We start from the raw sequence: 17,906 nt of genomic DNA, 5'->3' as shown, positions 1-17,906 counted from the left end.
TTGGGTTGGTGCTGGGTTTGTTTTTTTGCAGCTTGTCATTGTTCTGTGCTTTTCTGGATCTTTTTTTACTGTGGTGGGCAGATGAGGCTGAATGTAGCAAATCAAGCAATTGCAGAATGCTTATTTTTTGGACAAAATATTCTGTGTGAATATAGATGTGTGTACACCTTGATGTGAATGTTTCTACATGTATTGGTACAGTCTATAGGTATGTCAAGTAACAATTATTAATTTCTTCCATTAAATGGGCAAACATTCTGTGTTATGCAATCCATCCACTTCAAATACAGGAGAGGGTTGAAACCTTCCATCCATGACTTCCTCTGGATCCCAGTTGTGGGTGGTTTTTGGTCTGCTTTCACCTGCACATTTTGGCAATTTTCTTTCCCAGTCCCTGGTGTGTTAACTGTGGCTTTTGATGAAGTTTTGATGATGCTTCTGTGCTCTTTACTGTGCTCATGTGCAGAAGGCGTCTTTAATCCTGGCTCTTCCATGGGCCTTTAGGACTGGTTTCAGTTGAGACAGTCTTCATTTTCTTCCTAATAGCTGGTATAGTGTTGTGGTTTGAATTCAGTGTAAGAATAGCAGTGATAACACATCTACTGGTTTGACTGTTGCTAAGTAATGTTTATATCAAATCAGGGACTTTTAGTTTCTCATGCCCTGCCAGCCAGAAGAAATTGGGAGGGCACACAGTCAGGAAAGCTGGCCCCAACTCGACAAAGGGCTATTCTGTACTATAAGATATCATGTCCAGTATATAAACTGGGAGAGAATTGGGCAGGAGGGCAAATAGGTGCTCAGGGACTGGCTGAGCATCAGTCAGCAGGTGGTGAGCGATTGTATTGTGCAGCACTTGTTTTTCTTGGGTTTTATTTGACTCTGTTGTCTTCCTTTTCAATATTAATGTTGTATATACCAAAATGTCAATTGTTACACTGTTCTTACCTCAGCCCACAAGTTTACTTGTTTTCAGTTCTCTTCCCCACCCTATTGAGGTGAGGGAGCAATTTCACAGTGCTGAGTTGCTGGCAGAGGTTGAACCAGGACAGCCTTGCAAACTGATACTGTAACTTCATCTTTTTTGTTGTTGTAGTGTCTCTCTAAGGCTGTGTATCTACCACTTCAGGGAGTTGGGAAGATACTGTTACCATTACTATTGCACATAATTATCCCTTATTTTTTGTCATGAAATATAACTCCTAGTTCAGACACAGAACAAGGGAAAAGCAGGACTTGTGTAAATACATTTGTTGGCTAGTGATTTTTTTGTAACTTGTATTTCTCCTTTGTGCTGTGTTTTAAGTACCTGATAAATAAGTTCCTTTTTCTGTCCATTAGGAAGTGTTAGTTGCCCTATGGTTCTTTTGGTCTGACTAGGAAAAATCAGTGGTGGTTGCAGAGATGTTTATGAAAGGAAGATCAAGAACTTGGATTTCTGGTTCTGGAGGTTTGGTTCTTGCATTTCTTAGTTTGAGATGTCAAGGTTTATTCCTGGCAAACTTTTGAATTCAGTGCTACAGCAAGTACTGAGGAAACCTTTTAACTGAGGAGGGGGTGAAACCCCAAACCATCAGTTGCATTGTTTAGTCACAGAGCTAAATATGCAGGACAAAGAGCTGTAGCTCCAAATGCTGGCTGCGAACAGCTGCAAGAAAATCTGGTGGGAAGAGGCATCCAGGATGTGAATCTGGTATCTGTCCATTCGTGCCACTGCTCACATCTGTGGCTTTACTCTCTTTGAACTCTATTGTCCATTCAAGCATGTTATTTGGCATGCTTTGGCTTATTGAAGAAAAAATTAGTCCGAGATGTTTAATAGGACAGTGTTTAGGCTGAAGCAAAAGAGCTTAAAGCAAAGATTCCTACCAAACAGCTCAGCCTATAAGGAGGATTTGAAGTTAAGTTGTCCCATTAGTTGGAGACTTGACATTAAGCTTGAAGTCTATTGTGTTTTCTTTAAAATACATGCCTTTCAGCTTTAGAAAAGTGAGATTTCTTGCATTGAATTAATCTAGCAGGGTAATTCTTTTGGACAGAACAATACTTTTCTACTAGTTTTGTTTTACCTGCCTTTTAATAAAAAATAGATTTTAATCAAATGGCACCTTATTAGATAATTGTGGTTTTTTTGGTCAGTATTAAACCTCAGAATACATCCTGCAGTGTCTCAGTTGCATTTTGAGTGTGGAAGAGTATCTGGAGATGTAAAAATTTATGCTAGAAATGAGCAAGTGTAGTGGGCAGTCATATATCCCACCTGAAAGGAAGGTGTTGCAAGGACTGAAAGATAAGCAGGATTAGAAAAATAGTGTATCCTTCCAAAACAAGACTTCTTTGCACTGACATTGAGTGTGGATCTCTTTGAGTTGATGTTTGAACTACAGGTTTTTTTGAGGCTGCACTGGACTTAGCCCAGACAGACACCTGTGCAGTCAGCCATGAGACTGCTGTAATGACTCTGTCTCCTGTGTTACTCTGTGAACTTGTCGTTGTTAAAGGAGAAGTTTAATAAAAATTTGTCTTGCTGCCTGGATTTGGCATAGTCATGCAAAATAGTAGCCTGTCTCTTCAAAACCACAGAATGTCTTCATTTCAGCTCCCTGATTGAGCTTGTTCATGGAAATTATGTAGTGAACTGCCTACTTTCTTCTCTAAATTGACAGTTGTGTAGGCTTTGGGAAAGCATTACTGTCACTGTTCTGGAAAACAACCCCCAAGCCTGTATCCTCATGTGACAGTAGATCTGAAAGTGAATGTACTTCTTTATGCTTTCACTCATACTAATTGTTCAGCTTGCAAAACGGATCGTAAGAACTTTGAACAACTATTTGACAAATTAGAGAAGGAAAAAAATGTGGCAGAACAGAAAAGGAAACTCAGAGCTGAGTACAGCTTTAACATAGTCTTTAAGGTTGAGTATATGATTAACTCATCACTAATGTGTGTGTTTTTTTCCATGTATTCTCAAGAGAGACCTCGTAATGATTGTATCTGAAGTCCAGCAGTTACGATGCTGCACTTGCCATAGTGGTGTTTGCTGGCTATACAGCTTATTTATCCATTTCTGCTATCTGAGTAAGATTTTCATTATCAGTAGTGTTCTGTGAGTTTATACTGTTTCTTTAAGAAATGGAGAAAACAGCACTGACCTCCCTGTGGCTTCATTCAGGTGATCTCCTCACGAAAGCTGGATTCTTTTCCTAGTCCAGCATGTTTAGTATGTGTTTGGCTTTAAAACTGATAGCAACAAATTAAATGATAACCTATTGGTTGAGTAGTGCTTGGAGCAGTGAAGCACTAAGGTGATTTGATGGTTTCCTGCTTTGATGGAACTCTGGCAAAGGCATGGTGCTTTGACAGTGAAAAAACAACTCCAAGACTGCAGCAGGTAATGGTGATGAATTTTAATAGGAATCTTTGCCTCTGAATAAAAGTTTTAGATGAGATTAAGTAACTGCTAGTGCTCCTTCTGGAGGCAGACATTAGCAGACTAGCATGTTGTTACTTTTAGCTACCAAAGCTTCCTTAATGTTTTCATGGTGTCCTAATGATGAATGGATTTCAGTATTCACTCTTCCATGTTTTGTATGTGTCTAGTTTCATTTCTTAAACCTCCTGTGCAATGATTCACTTACCCACCTCTTTCTGTATGTGCTTTGCACTGTCACTTGTTTGTGATGCGTTTATATGGTGAGGGTCCATGTGATAGTCGTAGTGCTTGGTCAAGGGATAATATTCACCTTACAATCTATTAAGGGATAGATTCACCTTACTGCTTTAAAACAGTGATACAGAATAATAGATCTATCTCCACAAGAGTCACATCCAATAAAACTGCCTTCTTAATGAAATAGTCTCGTAAGCAATATATTCTGGGCAGTCATGGTTTTAATATAAGCACTGGGTAAAAGCAGGTAAAAAGCATTATGCAAAGTTTATTTCAAGTGACTGAACATGAACTGTACAGTTGCTCTGCTTCTAATATAAAGAAATAATTGAAAGATACTATCTTGCTAAGTGGCCTCAAAAATACCACACATCTCTCTTCCATTTTTGCTCATTGTGTAAAGCTTTATAGAATCAACAAATAAATAACCAGTACTTCCTAAAAGTAGCAGTGTTTAACATACTGCTCAATAAAACACTGCTTTTATGCATCTATCAAGTGTGTGTAGGGAGCTTACTGTTCCTCAGATCTGCTTACAAGAGCAAACTGCCTGAGCCAGAGAGCCCTGTGTTCCTGGCCTTGCATGTGGCCAGCCAGAGCTCTTCACCTCCTTGCCTACTGCAAGCAGTCTGATGTGTGCTGTACTGGCAAGGTTTGAAAAAGCATGAGTTATGTCTTCTCACAATGGTAATATTCTGGGGTAAAATACAGAGCTCATGTCCAGCATTGATTGTTCTGGAGTTTATTGTAGGAAAGTGGGGGGTGCTTATCTTTGCTCCAATTTTTGTCTTGCAATTGTGGTATAAGAACAGACAGTTCAACTGTGTTCTAGAAACGACACACAACTTTGACTTCAGGCTGACATTTGTTTGCTTTACTGGGCACATTTGAGGGGGAAAATTAGTCTAGTGATTAATCTCCTTTCTGTTTTGCATTTTAGAAATTAAATGCCAAAAATATGTCTCTTGATGGCTCACTTTTAAAAACAGTCCATAAGTCAGATTAACTTGAATGTTCCTATAAGCCATGCTTATCTATACAGGGAAATATCTCATTGTGGATACTCTAGGATATTTGTTGTAGGATTATATTCCAGTATGATTCTACTGGTATAAAGCATGGTATGAGGACAGAAATGGGTCTCGTTGTAGGATAGCGAGCTGCAAATAATTCATTCCCAGAGCGAACTGATTTTTATATTGAGACAGTTGTGATAATATAACTACAGTAGGATAAGTACATCAAAATTTATTACGTGTTGTGGTTTTAACACCAGCCAGTAGCTCAGCACCACACAGCTGCTCACTCACTCCTCCCCCTCCCAGTGGAGTGAGGAGGAAAATCGGGTAACAAGAAAAGTAACACTCATGGAGGGAGATAAGAATGGGGTAATAATGGCAATTAAATATAATAACAATAACAACAAAAGATATAATAGTAGTTGTAATGAAAAGGAATATAACAAGAGAAAAATAAAAGGGAAAAAAACCCCTCCAAATATGGGAAAGCATGGGAAACTGAAATCCTCAGTACCTAGCAACATCTAAAACAGCAGTGTGTTATCCACATTGTTCCCTCACTAAATCCAAAACACAGCGCCGTACTAGCTATTAGGATGAAAAATTAACTCCATCCCGGCTGAAACCAGGATAATATGTACGACTCCTCTGGTTTTGTACAACATCTTTTGAAAGTGGATTTAGGAAGTGATGACTAGAAATTGTTTTCTTGATCTCTTTTGGTGACATTTAATCTGTTGCCTTTTGTAATGGGAAATGGTTTAGGCTCTGAAGAGGTAAATTCTGTTCGAGTTTTTCGTCCTGGCATGACTGTATTCCCTGGGAACGTTGCATTAAATTTGTGTAAGCAAAACAGATATTTGCTGGTAAATATTTACTCTTGTGGCAACGTATTGTTGAGGTTGGAAGTGGGAATTTAAAATGAGTTTTTAAGGTGATGTATTACTGGAATAAAGCACTTTCATAGGACTTGAACTTATTAAAAAGGAGTCTTTGTGGAAAACTGAACTTCTGTCAGTAGACCTCATGTCTGTTTAACATTTCTTAGTGACATTAAACCTGGGTTTCTAGTAGATGTGCCCTGAAACAAAAGAAAAAGACAGCTTAAAAACTTTGGGCTGTTTATTTTCCCCAGTTAAGCTAAAAACCAAAGACAGACAAAGACTTCTGTGCTTCCAGAGGCCGTGGTTTTAACACGTTTGTCTGACTGTGCTTGGGAAGCTGTTTCTGACCTCTAAATAAGAAGATTCTGAAGAGATTATTAGTTATAGAGGTATGTGAAATCTAAATGTTTAGGCAAGCTCTGTAGGAAACTACAATCATTGGAAATGAGAAACTGAAAGTAGCACAGATTGATGTGCTGTGATTCATGAGATGTCTGATCATAATTGCTGAGTCATGAAGCCACTCCTGTAGTTAGCGAAACTTAACGCGCATGAATTGGACACAACCTCAAAGATGGGAAACTGAGTATCATCTGTTTGTGTTTGTCATTGTTTTATCTGGAATAAAATACTGTTTACCTAAATTAGAGTAATTTGTGTGTCTCATGGGATGACTGTGCAAGTCAGATCCTTCCAGATAATGTGTTCAGGTGCAAAAAATGTAGTGGATTTAATCTGTGACCTCAGTGCTCTATCACTCTTCCTCTTGCAACACTGCTGGGTAAGCTCAAACAGCTTAATAATCGAGCTGTTCTTTCTCTGTTCTCCAGGACAAATTTGGAAGCACTTCAGAAGAAGCTGGAAGAACTAGAGTTGGATGAACAGCAACGAAAACGCCTTGAAGCTTTCCTTACCCAGAAACAAAAAGTTGGAGAGCTGAAGGATGACGACTTTGAGAAGATCAGTGAGCTGGGAGCAGGAAATGGTGGTGTGGTTTTCAAAGTATCTCACAAGCCTTCTGGTCTCATAATGGCAAGAAAGGTGAGTGCCTCAAAAGTAGGAACTTAGGAATGGTTTTTATTAAGGAGGTTGTCTCCGATGAAATACAGTGACGTTATTTAGAGAAGTAGTGCTGACACACCCCCCGAGAAAAAAGACTATTTAATGTCAACTTTCAGGGAAGTTATGTTTCAAAAAATAGGATCCATTGCACTTGCTTATCCTTAACTTTCCAGTTTTTCAGGAATAGCATCCCATGTGTTAGTAATGGAAGGACAGGCATTCATTTTTCCCTCTCCTCTTTTGATAAATACAGTCTTTTCAGATGGATGTGTATGTCCTTCAAAGAAAATGCAGTAGACTCACTATCATAGAATCACAGATAGTAGAAGACCTAAAAAGTTACTGAAAGGTATAAATTAGTGAAAAATTACTATATTCTGTGTTCTGGGCCCTGAGTTTGGAGGAATGGGAAAGATATCACTTCTCCCAAGATCTTCCTTCTTAGCTGTAGACCAGAAAAGAGCATCTGGATGACACTGGAAGAAAGGAGAGCTCGAAAAAAATGAGACTGAGGGAATACAATGACATCTGTTTTATAGTTTCATCGTGGGGTGCAGGTGGCTTCTGTGCAAAAAAGTACTTGTCCTTCTGACAAGAGTATTTTGCAATGATTGAGCCTTTACCCTTTACAACCAATAGGTTGTGACCTAGTTTGTAAGACAACTGAGGTTTGGGGTTTTTTTAAATGAAATAGCTTGATGGATTAATTCTTGTTTTGTTTGTGAGAAGTTTTCACTTCCTCCCAATATCTCTGGGAACCAAATACAGTAAGGGAAATGCTTGTCTGCCACTGCCTGATTATTTCTGTTTGGGTACCTCATGCCTCTTCCAGGAGGGATGTTCCTTGCCCAGGTGTCATCTTCAGCAAAACTGAAGGAGGGTGTGCACATACTGACTTGGAGAATAAGTCCTACTCAGTACACTGACAGTATGGAGAGAAACAAAGGAAAATGGCCACCTTTGAGTTGTGAGAATTACAAAATACACAAATTGCTGAGGTTTCCTTGAGCTAAATCAATGAAATTGATTTTTATTTTTTATTCCCCTACTGTGGGTTTAGTGGGAAATTTGGCCCCAGTTCTTCAAACATCTCAGTTACATCAAAAATTAAACTGCATTTTTTTCTCTTATTTAGTGACTAAAATTTCCACGTCTCTTAATCTTCCCTTTCACAAGAGAAAGACACTGATTTGTATTGCATAAGAGAAACGGTATAGTGAAGCAAAGTATTTTATGTAACGTTCCCTTTAGATTGTTTGGGGAGTTTTTAATTTGAGCTTCAGCTCATTCCTTCCACTAATGCTTTGCAAACACCTGTGCAGATATTTTTCAACAGCTGCCTCTGAGTCAGTATTTGTTTGACACATTTCCTTTAGACATTTGTTCATGGCATTTCTTCCTAATAAAGAGCTTCAGTTTCTGAACTATCCATAAAAAAACAAGGAAAGAGAATGTGCTGGAACAAAAAGTTTCTGATAGAGAAGTATTGTGTGAAAGGAGATGGAAATCCCACCTCTTCATGAGTGCTGATATTTCAGACTTTTCCCTTTTGTACTGTAGTGTTTTCCCTTTGCCTGTAAGAAAAGAAGGATGGATTATTTTACAGTTAAGTTGTAGAACAATTCTGGTTGGAAGGGGCCTCGAGGTCATGTAGTCCAACCTCTGTCTCCAAGGAGAGTCAGCTATGAGATCAGAGCAGTCTGCTCAGGGCTTTATCTAGTTTGGTGTCGAAAACCTCTCTGAACAACTGGTTCCTTCTGAATGGTGTTTTGCCACTAAGAAAATGACGAGTGGATTGTTTTACAGTTAATTCATCTAGAGATCAAGCCAGCTATTCGAAACCAGATCATTCGTGAGCTGCAAGTTCTCCATGAGTGCAACTCTCCCTACATAGTGGGCTTTTATGGAGCTTTTTACAGTGATGGAGAAATCAGCATTTGCATGGAACATATGGTAAGTACATGTAAATCTGCCTTAGCCTGAAGTTATTAAGAGGTCGTTAGTGCAAACCCTGAGAGTCAACAGGACTTCAGTTAATGAAGCACACCTGCAATCTGAGGTTGGGATTGATATGATCTGTTTTATCCCCTTCTACAGTATCTGCTCTTCTGTAGAAGCTGTACAAATGTCATCTCCTGATTGCTTCTCCTTTATCTGTGATCCTTTTTGTTATTTTATTTAGAAATACTTACCCAAGTCTGCTACTTAAACCCAAATCAGAGCAAGTGTCTGGTTTTCTTTTTATGCAGAATGGACCAGATCACTTTGACACGACAGCTGTGCAGTCCTTAATAGCTATGACAATGAGAATCTAATTTAGTTTTTATTTAGATGAGTCCATATTTTCTCTCCTTTTTTTTCAAGTTTTACAGAAAATGCAAACAAACCCTAGTGCACAGGATTTGAACAAGCCCACAAGGTTCTTATACATTTTTTAATGCAAAAAGGATTTTAAACTGTTTCATTTTAATATAAAAGCACCCATTCTTCTTGACATCTGTTTGCCTTTCTCTAACCATATGGAACCAAACACTGAGTAAATTTTCTGTAATTAAAGGTCAGTCAGATTTTTTAACCTCACTTGCTTAGTGGAGGATGTATTTAACAATACAGAATACACAAAATCTGAAGACCTTATTTTTTTCCCTGAAAAACCTGTTTCTTTGGAGAGAAACTTGGGTTTTTTTTCTGGAAAGTACATGCAATTGTTTTAATGCTTCTCTGGTCTTCTCTTACGGAAATTTTTAGAAGAAATCGATGGTTGCCTAGGAACGAGTGATCATGATCCAGTTCTTAAGCATGTGCTGGCGGAATAGAAGGTGTGCATACCCCAAAATACAAATGACTGTTGGGAATGATAAAGATGTTAGTTTCTCAAAACTGAAAACAGTAATGAAAAACAGGAAAATAAATGTTAAAAATGAGTGTCTGGGCACTGTTTCAGAAGATGTTACCAAACGTCACGAGTGTGCACATCTGCAGTTGATAAAAGAGCGTGTGTGTTGATGCGTGCCCAAAGTGAGATGGTGGTGGCATATGATTACGTGTGGAAATGTGACCTAAAGGATCTCAATTGATTTGTCAATGAGATGCAAGTTTGCACGTTCCTAAACAGGGAATGGTATATCTGCCTTCTCCTCAGTTGAAGAGAAGGCAGTATGAAATGTGATGTTTCAGTGCTGAATTTGATCTAAGTCAGAATGGATACAGGATTTTACACTTAGAACAATTGATGCTTAGGATATGAAATAGAGAAGGGAGATTATGTAAATTGTAGTTTTAATTAAGCCATTAAGCTGTTGGCTTAATGCAGTGATTAAGTGGAAGGTTTTGGTCTCCTTTTGCATAAAAGATTAGATGAGAATCTTGTACAGGTCTTTCTTTCAATTACTGCCAGTCAAAATTCTTATTTTTAGCAGTGAGTTACAAAATAGAAGTATGAACACGAACAAAAAGTTGGAGGTAGAAAAGGGATAGAACTTGGAGACTTGAGTGTTTGATATTTTTAGGTACATAAACTCAAAATCAATGCATAACTTCTCTTCACAGTGGATATTTAACAGGCAAAAGGATTGGAGCCTGCTCCTGAAAGACACTGAAGGTTGCAGCTGACAGTAGGCAATTGAATTATATTCAGCCTCTTTCAGGGTTGGAACCAGTCCTAAGGGAGGTCGAGATAGAAAATACATGGGTTTTTTCTGTACAAAGTCTTTGTTAATATACCAGTGTCCCAGCAGAGACAACTGTCCAGAGGTGCAGGCTGACTATACAAGAGATTTACAGAGGCCTTTTTTCCCCGTTGGTGTGTTTTCAGCTGTGTTGTGTGAGTGGGTGTATTTTCACGTGGTTAAGTATTTTTGTACTTTACTTTTCATGAGAGTTTTAGATTTTAGTTCTCAAATACCAAAACTTCTCAATCTTAACTTTTCTTTTAACATGTAGAAATGGTGCTGACAACTTCCAAAGGGCAGCTTATGGCAGAAGGCAATTACTTTGTCAAGTTGGATTCTTGTCTTTAGTAATGAGAGTTACCAAATGCTGACCTAGATGACAGGATGTTGGGTTTAAACTTGAGAAATAACTTTCTAATTTCTTCTTTGATGGTTTGTTCTCTATTCTAGAGAATCTGGAACTTATGCACAAGCCTATTGTTGAACCAGTTGCTAAAAACAAATAGCTTTTTTTTAGCTTTCCTTCCTAAACCAGTCTTTGTGACAGTGGAACATATCTGGGGAGGTGTGTGCAGTCAGTTTATTTAACCTAGTAAGATTAACAAGACCTGTGAAACTTTTCATCCTGTTTTGGACCTTTGAGAGCTGTGTCAAATTAACCCTCTGTCATTGAAAGTTGACTCCAAAGTCACCTTAGATGTGCTGAACTAAGAGGCCAATGTTCTCCAAGTAAGATCTCATCTGGGAGAGGATGGGAACAGGGATCTGGCTTTAATTATGATCATGGATTGCTGCTATCACATGTGATATTCAGGAAGCAAACTCGGTCTTTTCCAGTCTGATGAATTTTTGTCCCTGTAATCAGGATCATAAAATCTTCTGTGCTGCTTCAGTCTTCCTCATTCTGTCTGTGGAAGTACAGAGAGTATCATGGGATGACTGTAATAAAAAAAAACCCCATGCCGTTGCATTGGCCTGAGAGCTACAGAAGTCTGTGAAATTGCCAGCACTTGGCTGAGGGCTGTTTGTGGACAGTAGTTCCTTAACGAGGTCCAAACCAGGGAAATGCTAGTATGGAAGGTCATTGTGTGAAGTGTTTATTTGAGTGGATGTTGTTACTGGCCAAATGTTTGTTTAAAATAAACATAAAACTGACTAATTCCTACTGAGGGATTTATGTTTTTTCAGATCTGCACCGTAATGATGTTAAATCAAAGGTGAAAAGCAACACCCTCTTCCTCACCACATTTAGGCTTCAGATTATAGTAATCTTTAAAATGTTTTAGAGTAATTTCACTAAAGCTTGACTGTTCAAACGTTTATTGTTAGGATGGTGGCTCCTTGGATCAAGTACTGAAAAAAGCTGGAAGAATTCCAGAGCAGATACTGGGCAAAGTTAGCATTGCGGTAAGTGTTGGCTCTTAGAGGCTGGAAGTGGGTACGTTTGTGTCTCTGAGTGCTAATGCCAGATCCGGGAAGCCACCACTTCAGGATGGAAGGATGTGGCAGAGAGAAATACTACCGGCTCTCTAGGGGTGTTGGTTGCTTTTAAAAAGCAGTCTTTGTACTTGTCATTTTTTGGCTTTGGAATAAATATCGTATTCTGTTGTGTTTGCTTTGATTGTTCTGCTTTTGAATCAGCTGATGCTTCTGGATAAGAACAGAGTTAACACTTCCCTAAAAAATTGTGCATGTTACCTTTTTGTATCTCTTGTGCAATAAACTCTGTATGCAGAACTTCAGTGGGGGGTGTTTGACCTTTCTCATCTGAGCTAGAGGTACAAATTGAAACAAAATATTGTTTTGCAGTGATTACACTTGGAGATTTTTGTGATGTTGCATTCAGTTGGAGTTCCTGTACAGACAAAGCATGCAATTATCTCTTCTGTTTCATAAATTTTCTCCTTTTTGTCTTCAGGTAATAAAAGGACTCACATATCTGAGAGAAAAGCATAAAATAATGCATAGAGGTGAGAAAATTTTACACTGACTTCTTGAATGTCGTTTTGGTTCAAGGTAAAGTGCTTTCTCTGTGACAAGCTGTTTGTAGTTCAGTATTACTTGGATTCAGAGGTGTTTTCATGGGTGATGTAAGGCAGACTTTTAAAATCCAGTTTTCTTACTACAGCTGTCATCATCAACTTCTATCTTACTGCATTTTTTCTGGGCTTATAATCTGTGCTTAAACCTTGTGTGCCTGCATTACATGTGCACACAGAATTTCTGTTGGAAACTGCTGCCAGAGTGACTTGGCCAGCTGGGAATACACGCTAGAGTTGAGAATCAACTTCAGACCAAAAGTACTTGCTTTGCAGTGATAGGAATGTGGCAAAGAACCTGAGTGATTCATTCTCTGTTTCCCTTAAATACTAAATAATAGATCTGGGAATTTTCTGTGAAAAGAATGCTTTTTCAACACCAAGAACGTGATAAACTTCTAGCTAAGCACAGATAGGTACAGAAGCAGAGGCTGCAGTCTTGGATGGTAAAGGGGCTCTCACACATGTCTACCTGCAGCAGTGACACTTAGGCCGAGTCAACCATTGCCTAGTGTAGCTGCAGTGAAGAGCGTGCTCTGTCTGGTATAGTTGTGGGCAGTATCTTCCTTAGAAATGAAATGAGCCAACATGTTTGGAGGCAAGCTCTTCACGTAGTTTCCATTCCTGTACTCAGTTGAGAGAAGCAGGCAACAGATACCTGTGGTTGGGGTTTCAAATTGGTATAATTAACTCTTTATGAAGAAAACTATATTAAAAGTCATTGTCTCACTGTATCTAGTTCTTCATTGTAACTGCTGGTCTTCTGATAGTAATAGGTCTATTGAGTGTGACAATAAAATCTTTGGAGAGATTTGCGATTAAAACCTCTGACCTAAAATTAATTTGACAGTTTAATGCTCGTTATTGCTGTTAAAACTTCTGAAGGAATGTCACTATTTCTACCACCTTTTTGTATTCACGTGCTATTTATAGACATCTGTCATGCAGAAATGCATCTCTTTTATACTGAAACAATTTTAAGGGCATGGTGAAGCTGTGTAAAATGAGTGTGTCACTTCTGCACTCCCGAGGTCATTAGTTACTCTGCTGTAAAATAAATGCAGTGCTTTATTTGCAGCTTAGTTGCCCTTTGAAAAATCCATCTCCTTCATTAATCTATTGCATATCCCATTAAATGAAAGTGACACTTGGTGTGGTAAAATAATAAATTCCATTATTCCTGACATGAGTGTAAATTGAAGACAGAGTGTTTCGCTGGGGTTTTCTTTGTTCGAATGGCACTGCTCCTTGCAGCGACTATACGATGTGTATAAACCATGTCAGCTGCTCGGTGAGGTTTCGAACAATATGAGATCAATGTTCAGATGATGAAAATGTCTTAATCAGACACTAATAGGTGTCTGAGTTTACATTTGTTGGCCAGGTCAAAACAGTAATAAGCAATCCTGGTCAGTACTATCTGTTGTAGGATCACCTTAGGTGACATAGATTGTGTTTATTAAATGTTTGTGTTTTTAGAAAGCAATCAGATGTAACTCTCTTCTGGAGAAAGGAAGCTGGAGATAGACTTTGCAACTATCATCACAAATCTTTACTAAGTCATTTGTCTCTGTTGAGAGCATAAAGGAGGCTCCTGGGAAAGGGATCATCGTATTTTAGGGCATACCAGCAGAGTTACTGTTGCACTTCTCAGTTGAGTCACAGCAGTGGTTGGTTACTATGTTGGCTGCTTTCAGTGTGGCTTTTTGTTTTCAGGCTGTTCTTGCTCAGCTGGCTGCTAAGGCACCAAGTTATTTCTTTGTAGATTCACAGTCTGTAAGTCTTGATAAATCCAAAATAAAGCCTTCCTGATCTTAAGTGCAGCTTAACCTCATGCTATTGGCTACATCAGAGATTATATTTAAGTGCATGGACCGAGAGAAGTTCCTTTTCCAGGTTGCTTCCAATGTTACTGCATTGGATGTGCCCTGCAGTGTCAACATCCATGTATGAATTGTGACTTCTGTTTTTTTAGCTCAGTTTTCATGCTGTGTGCTCTGACAACATCAGGAATAGATGACCTTGTACACTTCCAGCAGAACCTCTCATTGAAATGTGTGATGTCTGCTGAAGTGGGAGCTGAAATGATGTTTTGGAAGTCAGTCACAGCTAGTGCTAGCAGCTAAAGAGCTAAAAGAAAGCCAGCCAGAACAGTGTTTCCATTTCAACATATGGAGCCAAACTTGCTCATCTCTTGACATATGGAGCCAAATTTTGCTGCCTTCTGTCTTTGGTGATGTCCACCAGTCTGTCTGTGTTGCATTATTTGTACATCTCATATGTAAGTTGGACCTCGTGTAAGCTGGCACACGAGACTGAGCTGTTACAGCTCGGTGTCTTTGAGGGCTCTGGTTTGGCTTTCTGCATGTCAGGTTCATGAGCAAGATGGTCTCTTGCAGCTTGAAGCTCTTTCCTGGGGACTGGCTGATGCTCAGCTGGCTGTGCTGTTGTGTGGTGCTCTGATTAGGGAGGGACTGGCATGTGGAAAAAATGGAAGGGGTGAGAAGTAGATGGAAGTGGTGTCAGTAGGGTTTGGTGCTGTCAGAATGTGCTGAGGTGATGCACGTCTGAATGCTGAACGTCTTCAAAATGCAAGAATAGCATTGTAAATGGTCTGACTTCTCTGCTGTTTGATACATTAGATTCTTGGCCTTTTTGTGATTTTAAAAGTTGCTTACATGATAATTTTACTTCCTTAGGCTTTTAAAATGTCTTCTGTGTTAGGGGCTATTAGAATTATGTGGCTCTGGGTTAAAGGTGCTACCTAATGAAGCCAAAATTAAGCCAGGTCTGTAGTATGTGAATGGCAATATGTTATACTGAGTAACACCTTGTAGTGTAGGTGAAACTCTTTCTGGCTAAGTTAGGCTTTTAAAGGCTGCCTCTTTCTTGAATCCCAGCTGAAATAAATACCAGTAGCAAAAGCATGTTACTCCTGGCATAAATGGGCCAGCACTATTTTGGTGACACAGCTAGAGTAGCTGGAGGTTTCTGTGGTTTGCTTTCTCTAACCCCATATGGTTTGACATAGTGTGACCAACATCTGACAGGTGCTGTTTGTTCTTCCTTATGCTATCCCTGGGGAAGGAATGTGTGCTTAGGGTGGGATTGGTTCAGGAAGGTTTTTCTGGTTCTGTGTTGTGGTGAGAGTGGGAGGCTTAAAAATTGAGTAGATATCCTCACTAAACATTAACACATTGCAACATAAGGCTAAAATAACTTGTTCTTAGATGTAAGGAGAGCAAGGCTTGTGACAACTCACTTTCAGGGAGGAATTTATTCTGTTACTATGTTTTATTACTTGTGTGACACATCAGTATCAGCAAGTTAGTGATACTGACCTGGCCATTAAGATGACCATAAAAAGTACAAGTGTGGTGCTACAAAAAAAATCTTCAAAGCAAGATGCAAAATGTGAGATTATTATTTTTTTCACTTTTAAAAAAGAGCTGTTTCACCCCAAAACAGCTGTACTGCCTTTCTAGCTAATAGACACACCAGACTCTACACCTTTGGTTGGGGATTATATGTTTTTAAAGCAATGTAATGCTACAAAAAAAGGCTCGAAGGGTGGAGAAATCTGTGCATGGGATTCCCTCCTTTGAAACTCTGAGGCATCCAGCTTGCTTTTCAGTTTCTTTAGTTCTCTCACCCATTAGTGTAGGCTTTATAAATCAAGTGCTCATGTCACTGTTGTATGTAAACTTTGGGAAGGAAAATCAGTTTAAGTTGTTAGGAGCTTCAGGTAATGCTTTACTTGTCTAGCTTTTAGTGTAAAGATACTTGCAACAGGGGCTGTTACAGCAAATGTTACTTCCATGGTCCTGTTCATCTTTGTGGTTAATACCAGAAGGCACTAAATTTTGAGGAAAGAAGTGTCCTGTAACTAATTACAAAGTATATTGCAGCAGATTAAGAGACAATAACTTTTTTTCCTCTGCCTCTGGATGGATAAAAGCTCTGGAAGTTGATCAGAACATAATTTTAATTGGTTTTGAGCACAGTCTGAAGTGTAATGCTCTCTGGAAATTCTCCTCTTGCATAGAAAGTGCTCTGTTAGATTCTTACCTCCAGTTGCAGCCAGCAGCTCCAGGGCAGGAGGTACCACACAGCAAGGATGCTGCCAGTGCTCTCTGCCAGTGTGTCCATTCCTAGAGTAATCTCGTGAGGTCTTGCCTTGGAAAACTGAAATTATTTGGACAAGGGGAATGTGTTCTCAAGGGTCTGGATAATCAGAAACAAAAGAACACCATCAGGCAAGAATTTATGATAATATCCAGGACCACATTCCTTTCAGAATGAACAGGGTTTGTGCCTGTGGAGGGGAGCAAGGCTGAGGCAGAGGAGCTTTACCTCTTCCAGACTTCCTGGAAACTTCTTGGTTTTTACTAGCTCCCTTTTCAGTGCTGATTTTCCACCCCTCAGGACTGGCAAAGAACTTCTCTAGAATTGCACAGCTCTGCTTCTGGGTTGTCTGTGATGATGTATGAAAGGACATTTCACTTCATTTAGAACTGAAATACTTCAGTTAAGTAGCATGCCTGGTTCTCCTTTATAGATTTGCCTGTTTCTTCTGTTTCCTGCAAGTTACAGTGTACACTTTGAAGGCTGCCTTGACATTCCTCTTCCATTTGACAATACACATCTCTGGTTTCCAAAGAAACTGTTTAAGTGCTCAGACACACTGGAGTTAAAATAGAACAGCAGTTACAGTTCAAGGGATGGAAAGACACCAGCCTTCCAAACATCACCCTGTGTACCTTGCAAGGAAAAGAAAGCTTTATCCAGAACTCCAGCAAGGAGTTGTGGTTTGCTGTACTGTTATCAGAAGGGTGTGGGGTGGGGATTATCAGGTACAGAAACACTGAAGGTAAAAGTAAAGTCTTCAAAAGACCAGGTGGATTCCAAAGTGGACAAGATGCCTGTAAAGAGCATGTAGTTTGGTTCACTGGCAGTGGAATGCTAATGTTATTTTTTGCCATTTAATTATGAACATGAAGTATTCATGAGCTGTAGAGATAAACAAGGATTTATGTCTTTGTTCTTAGTAGATGTGCATAGATAAGCAATACACATCTAGAGGCCCTGTCTGTAATTTGTTCAGGCTCTGCAGTGCTTCCAGCCTATTTTGCAAACATTGTTTTTCCCACCTTGTTTTTTACACAGAGCTTTAAGCGTAGCTGTGAATCTCTGATCTTTGCTGCATGTTTCACTGCACTGTGTGCTTGGATTTTGGGTTGGGAGTATTTTCCTGATGGAATTTTGAACCAATAGGTCAAGTTCCTAGACTGGATTCTTCCTTTTCATTGTGGAATGAAAGTAGTCTCTACAAGTAGCCAAAACTTACATAAAGGAGGTAGAACTTGCAGAAAGTTGAGCTGTCTGACTAGAAAGTTTCTCCTTATTGAAGCCCTGCTCCAAGTTAACCAGTGTGTAATGTTCTGGTTCCTGACTGGTAAACATCTCCACAAACTGCCCAGTACCTCTGCTGCTCATGCAGGGGGAAAACCTACGGAGCAGAGTAATGTTTATAAGCCAGCTGCCTTCCTAGGGATGGAGAA

The 17,906-nt window shown here is 39.3% G+C and overlaps 1 protein-coding gene across 1 annotated transcript in view; it reads left to right on the top strand.

Moving 5' to 3' along the window:
* Positions 1-17,906, top strand: part of MAP2K1 (mitogen-activated protein kinase kinase 1) — a 34,936-nt gene that overhangs the window by 7,201 nt on the left and 9,829 nt on the right. Inside the window, exons 2-5 of the mRNA XM_062000171.1 lie at positions 6,404-6,614; positions 8,442-8,588; positions 11,636-11,713; positions 12,225-12,276. Of these exons, the coding sequence (XP_061856155.1) occupies positions 6,404-6,614; positions 8,442-8,588; positions 11,636-11,713; positions 12,225-12,276 (488 nt within the window). The remainder of the gene's footprint in view (positions 1-6,403; positions 6,615-8,441; positions 8,589-11,635; positions 11,714-12,224; positions 12,277-17,906) is intronic.

Source organism: Colius striatus, chromosome 7, assembly GCF_028858725.1.
Source record: "Colius striatus isolate bColStr4 chromosome 7, bColStr4.1.hap1, whole genome shotgun sequence".
NCBI classification, from domain to species: domain Eukaryota; kingdom Metazoa; phylum Chordata; class Aves; order Coliiformes; family Coliidae; genus Colius; species Colius striatus.
Note: the sequence above shows the minus strand (reverse complement) of the source record. Positions and strands in the feature narration are given on the sequence as shown.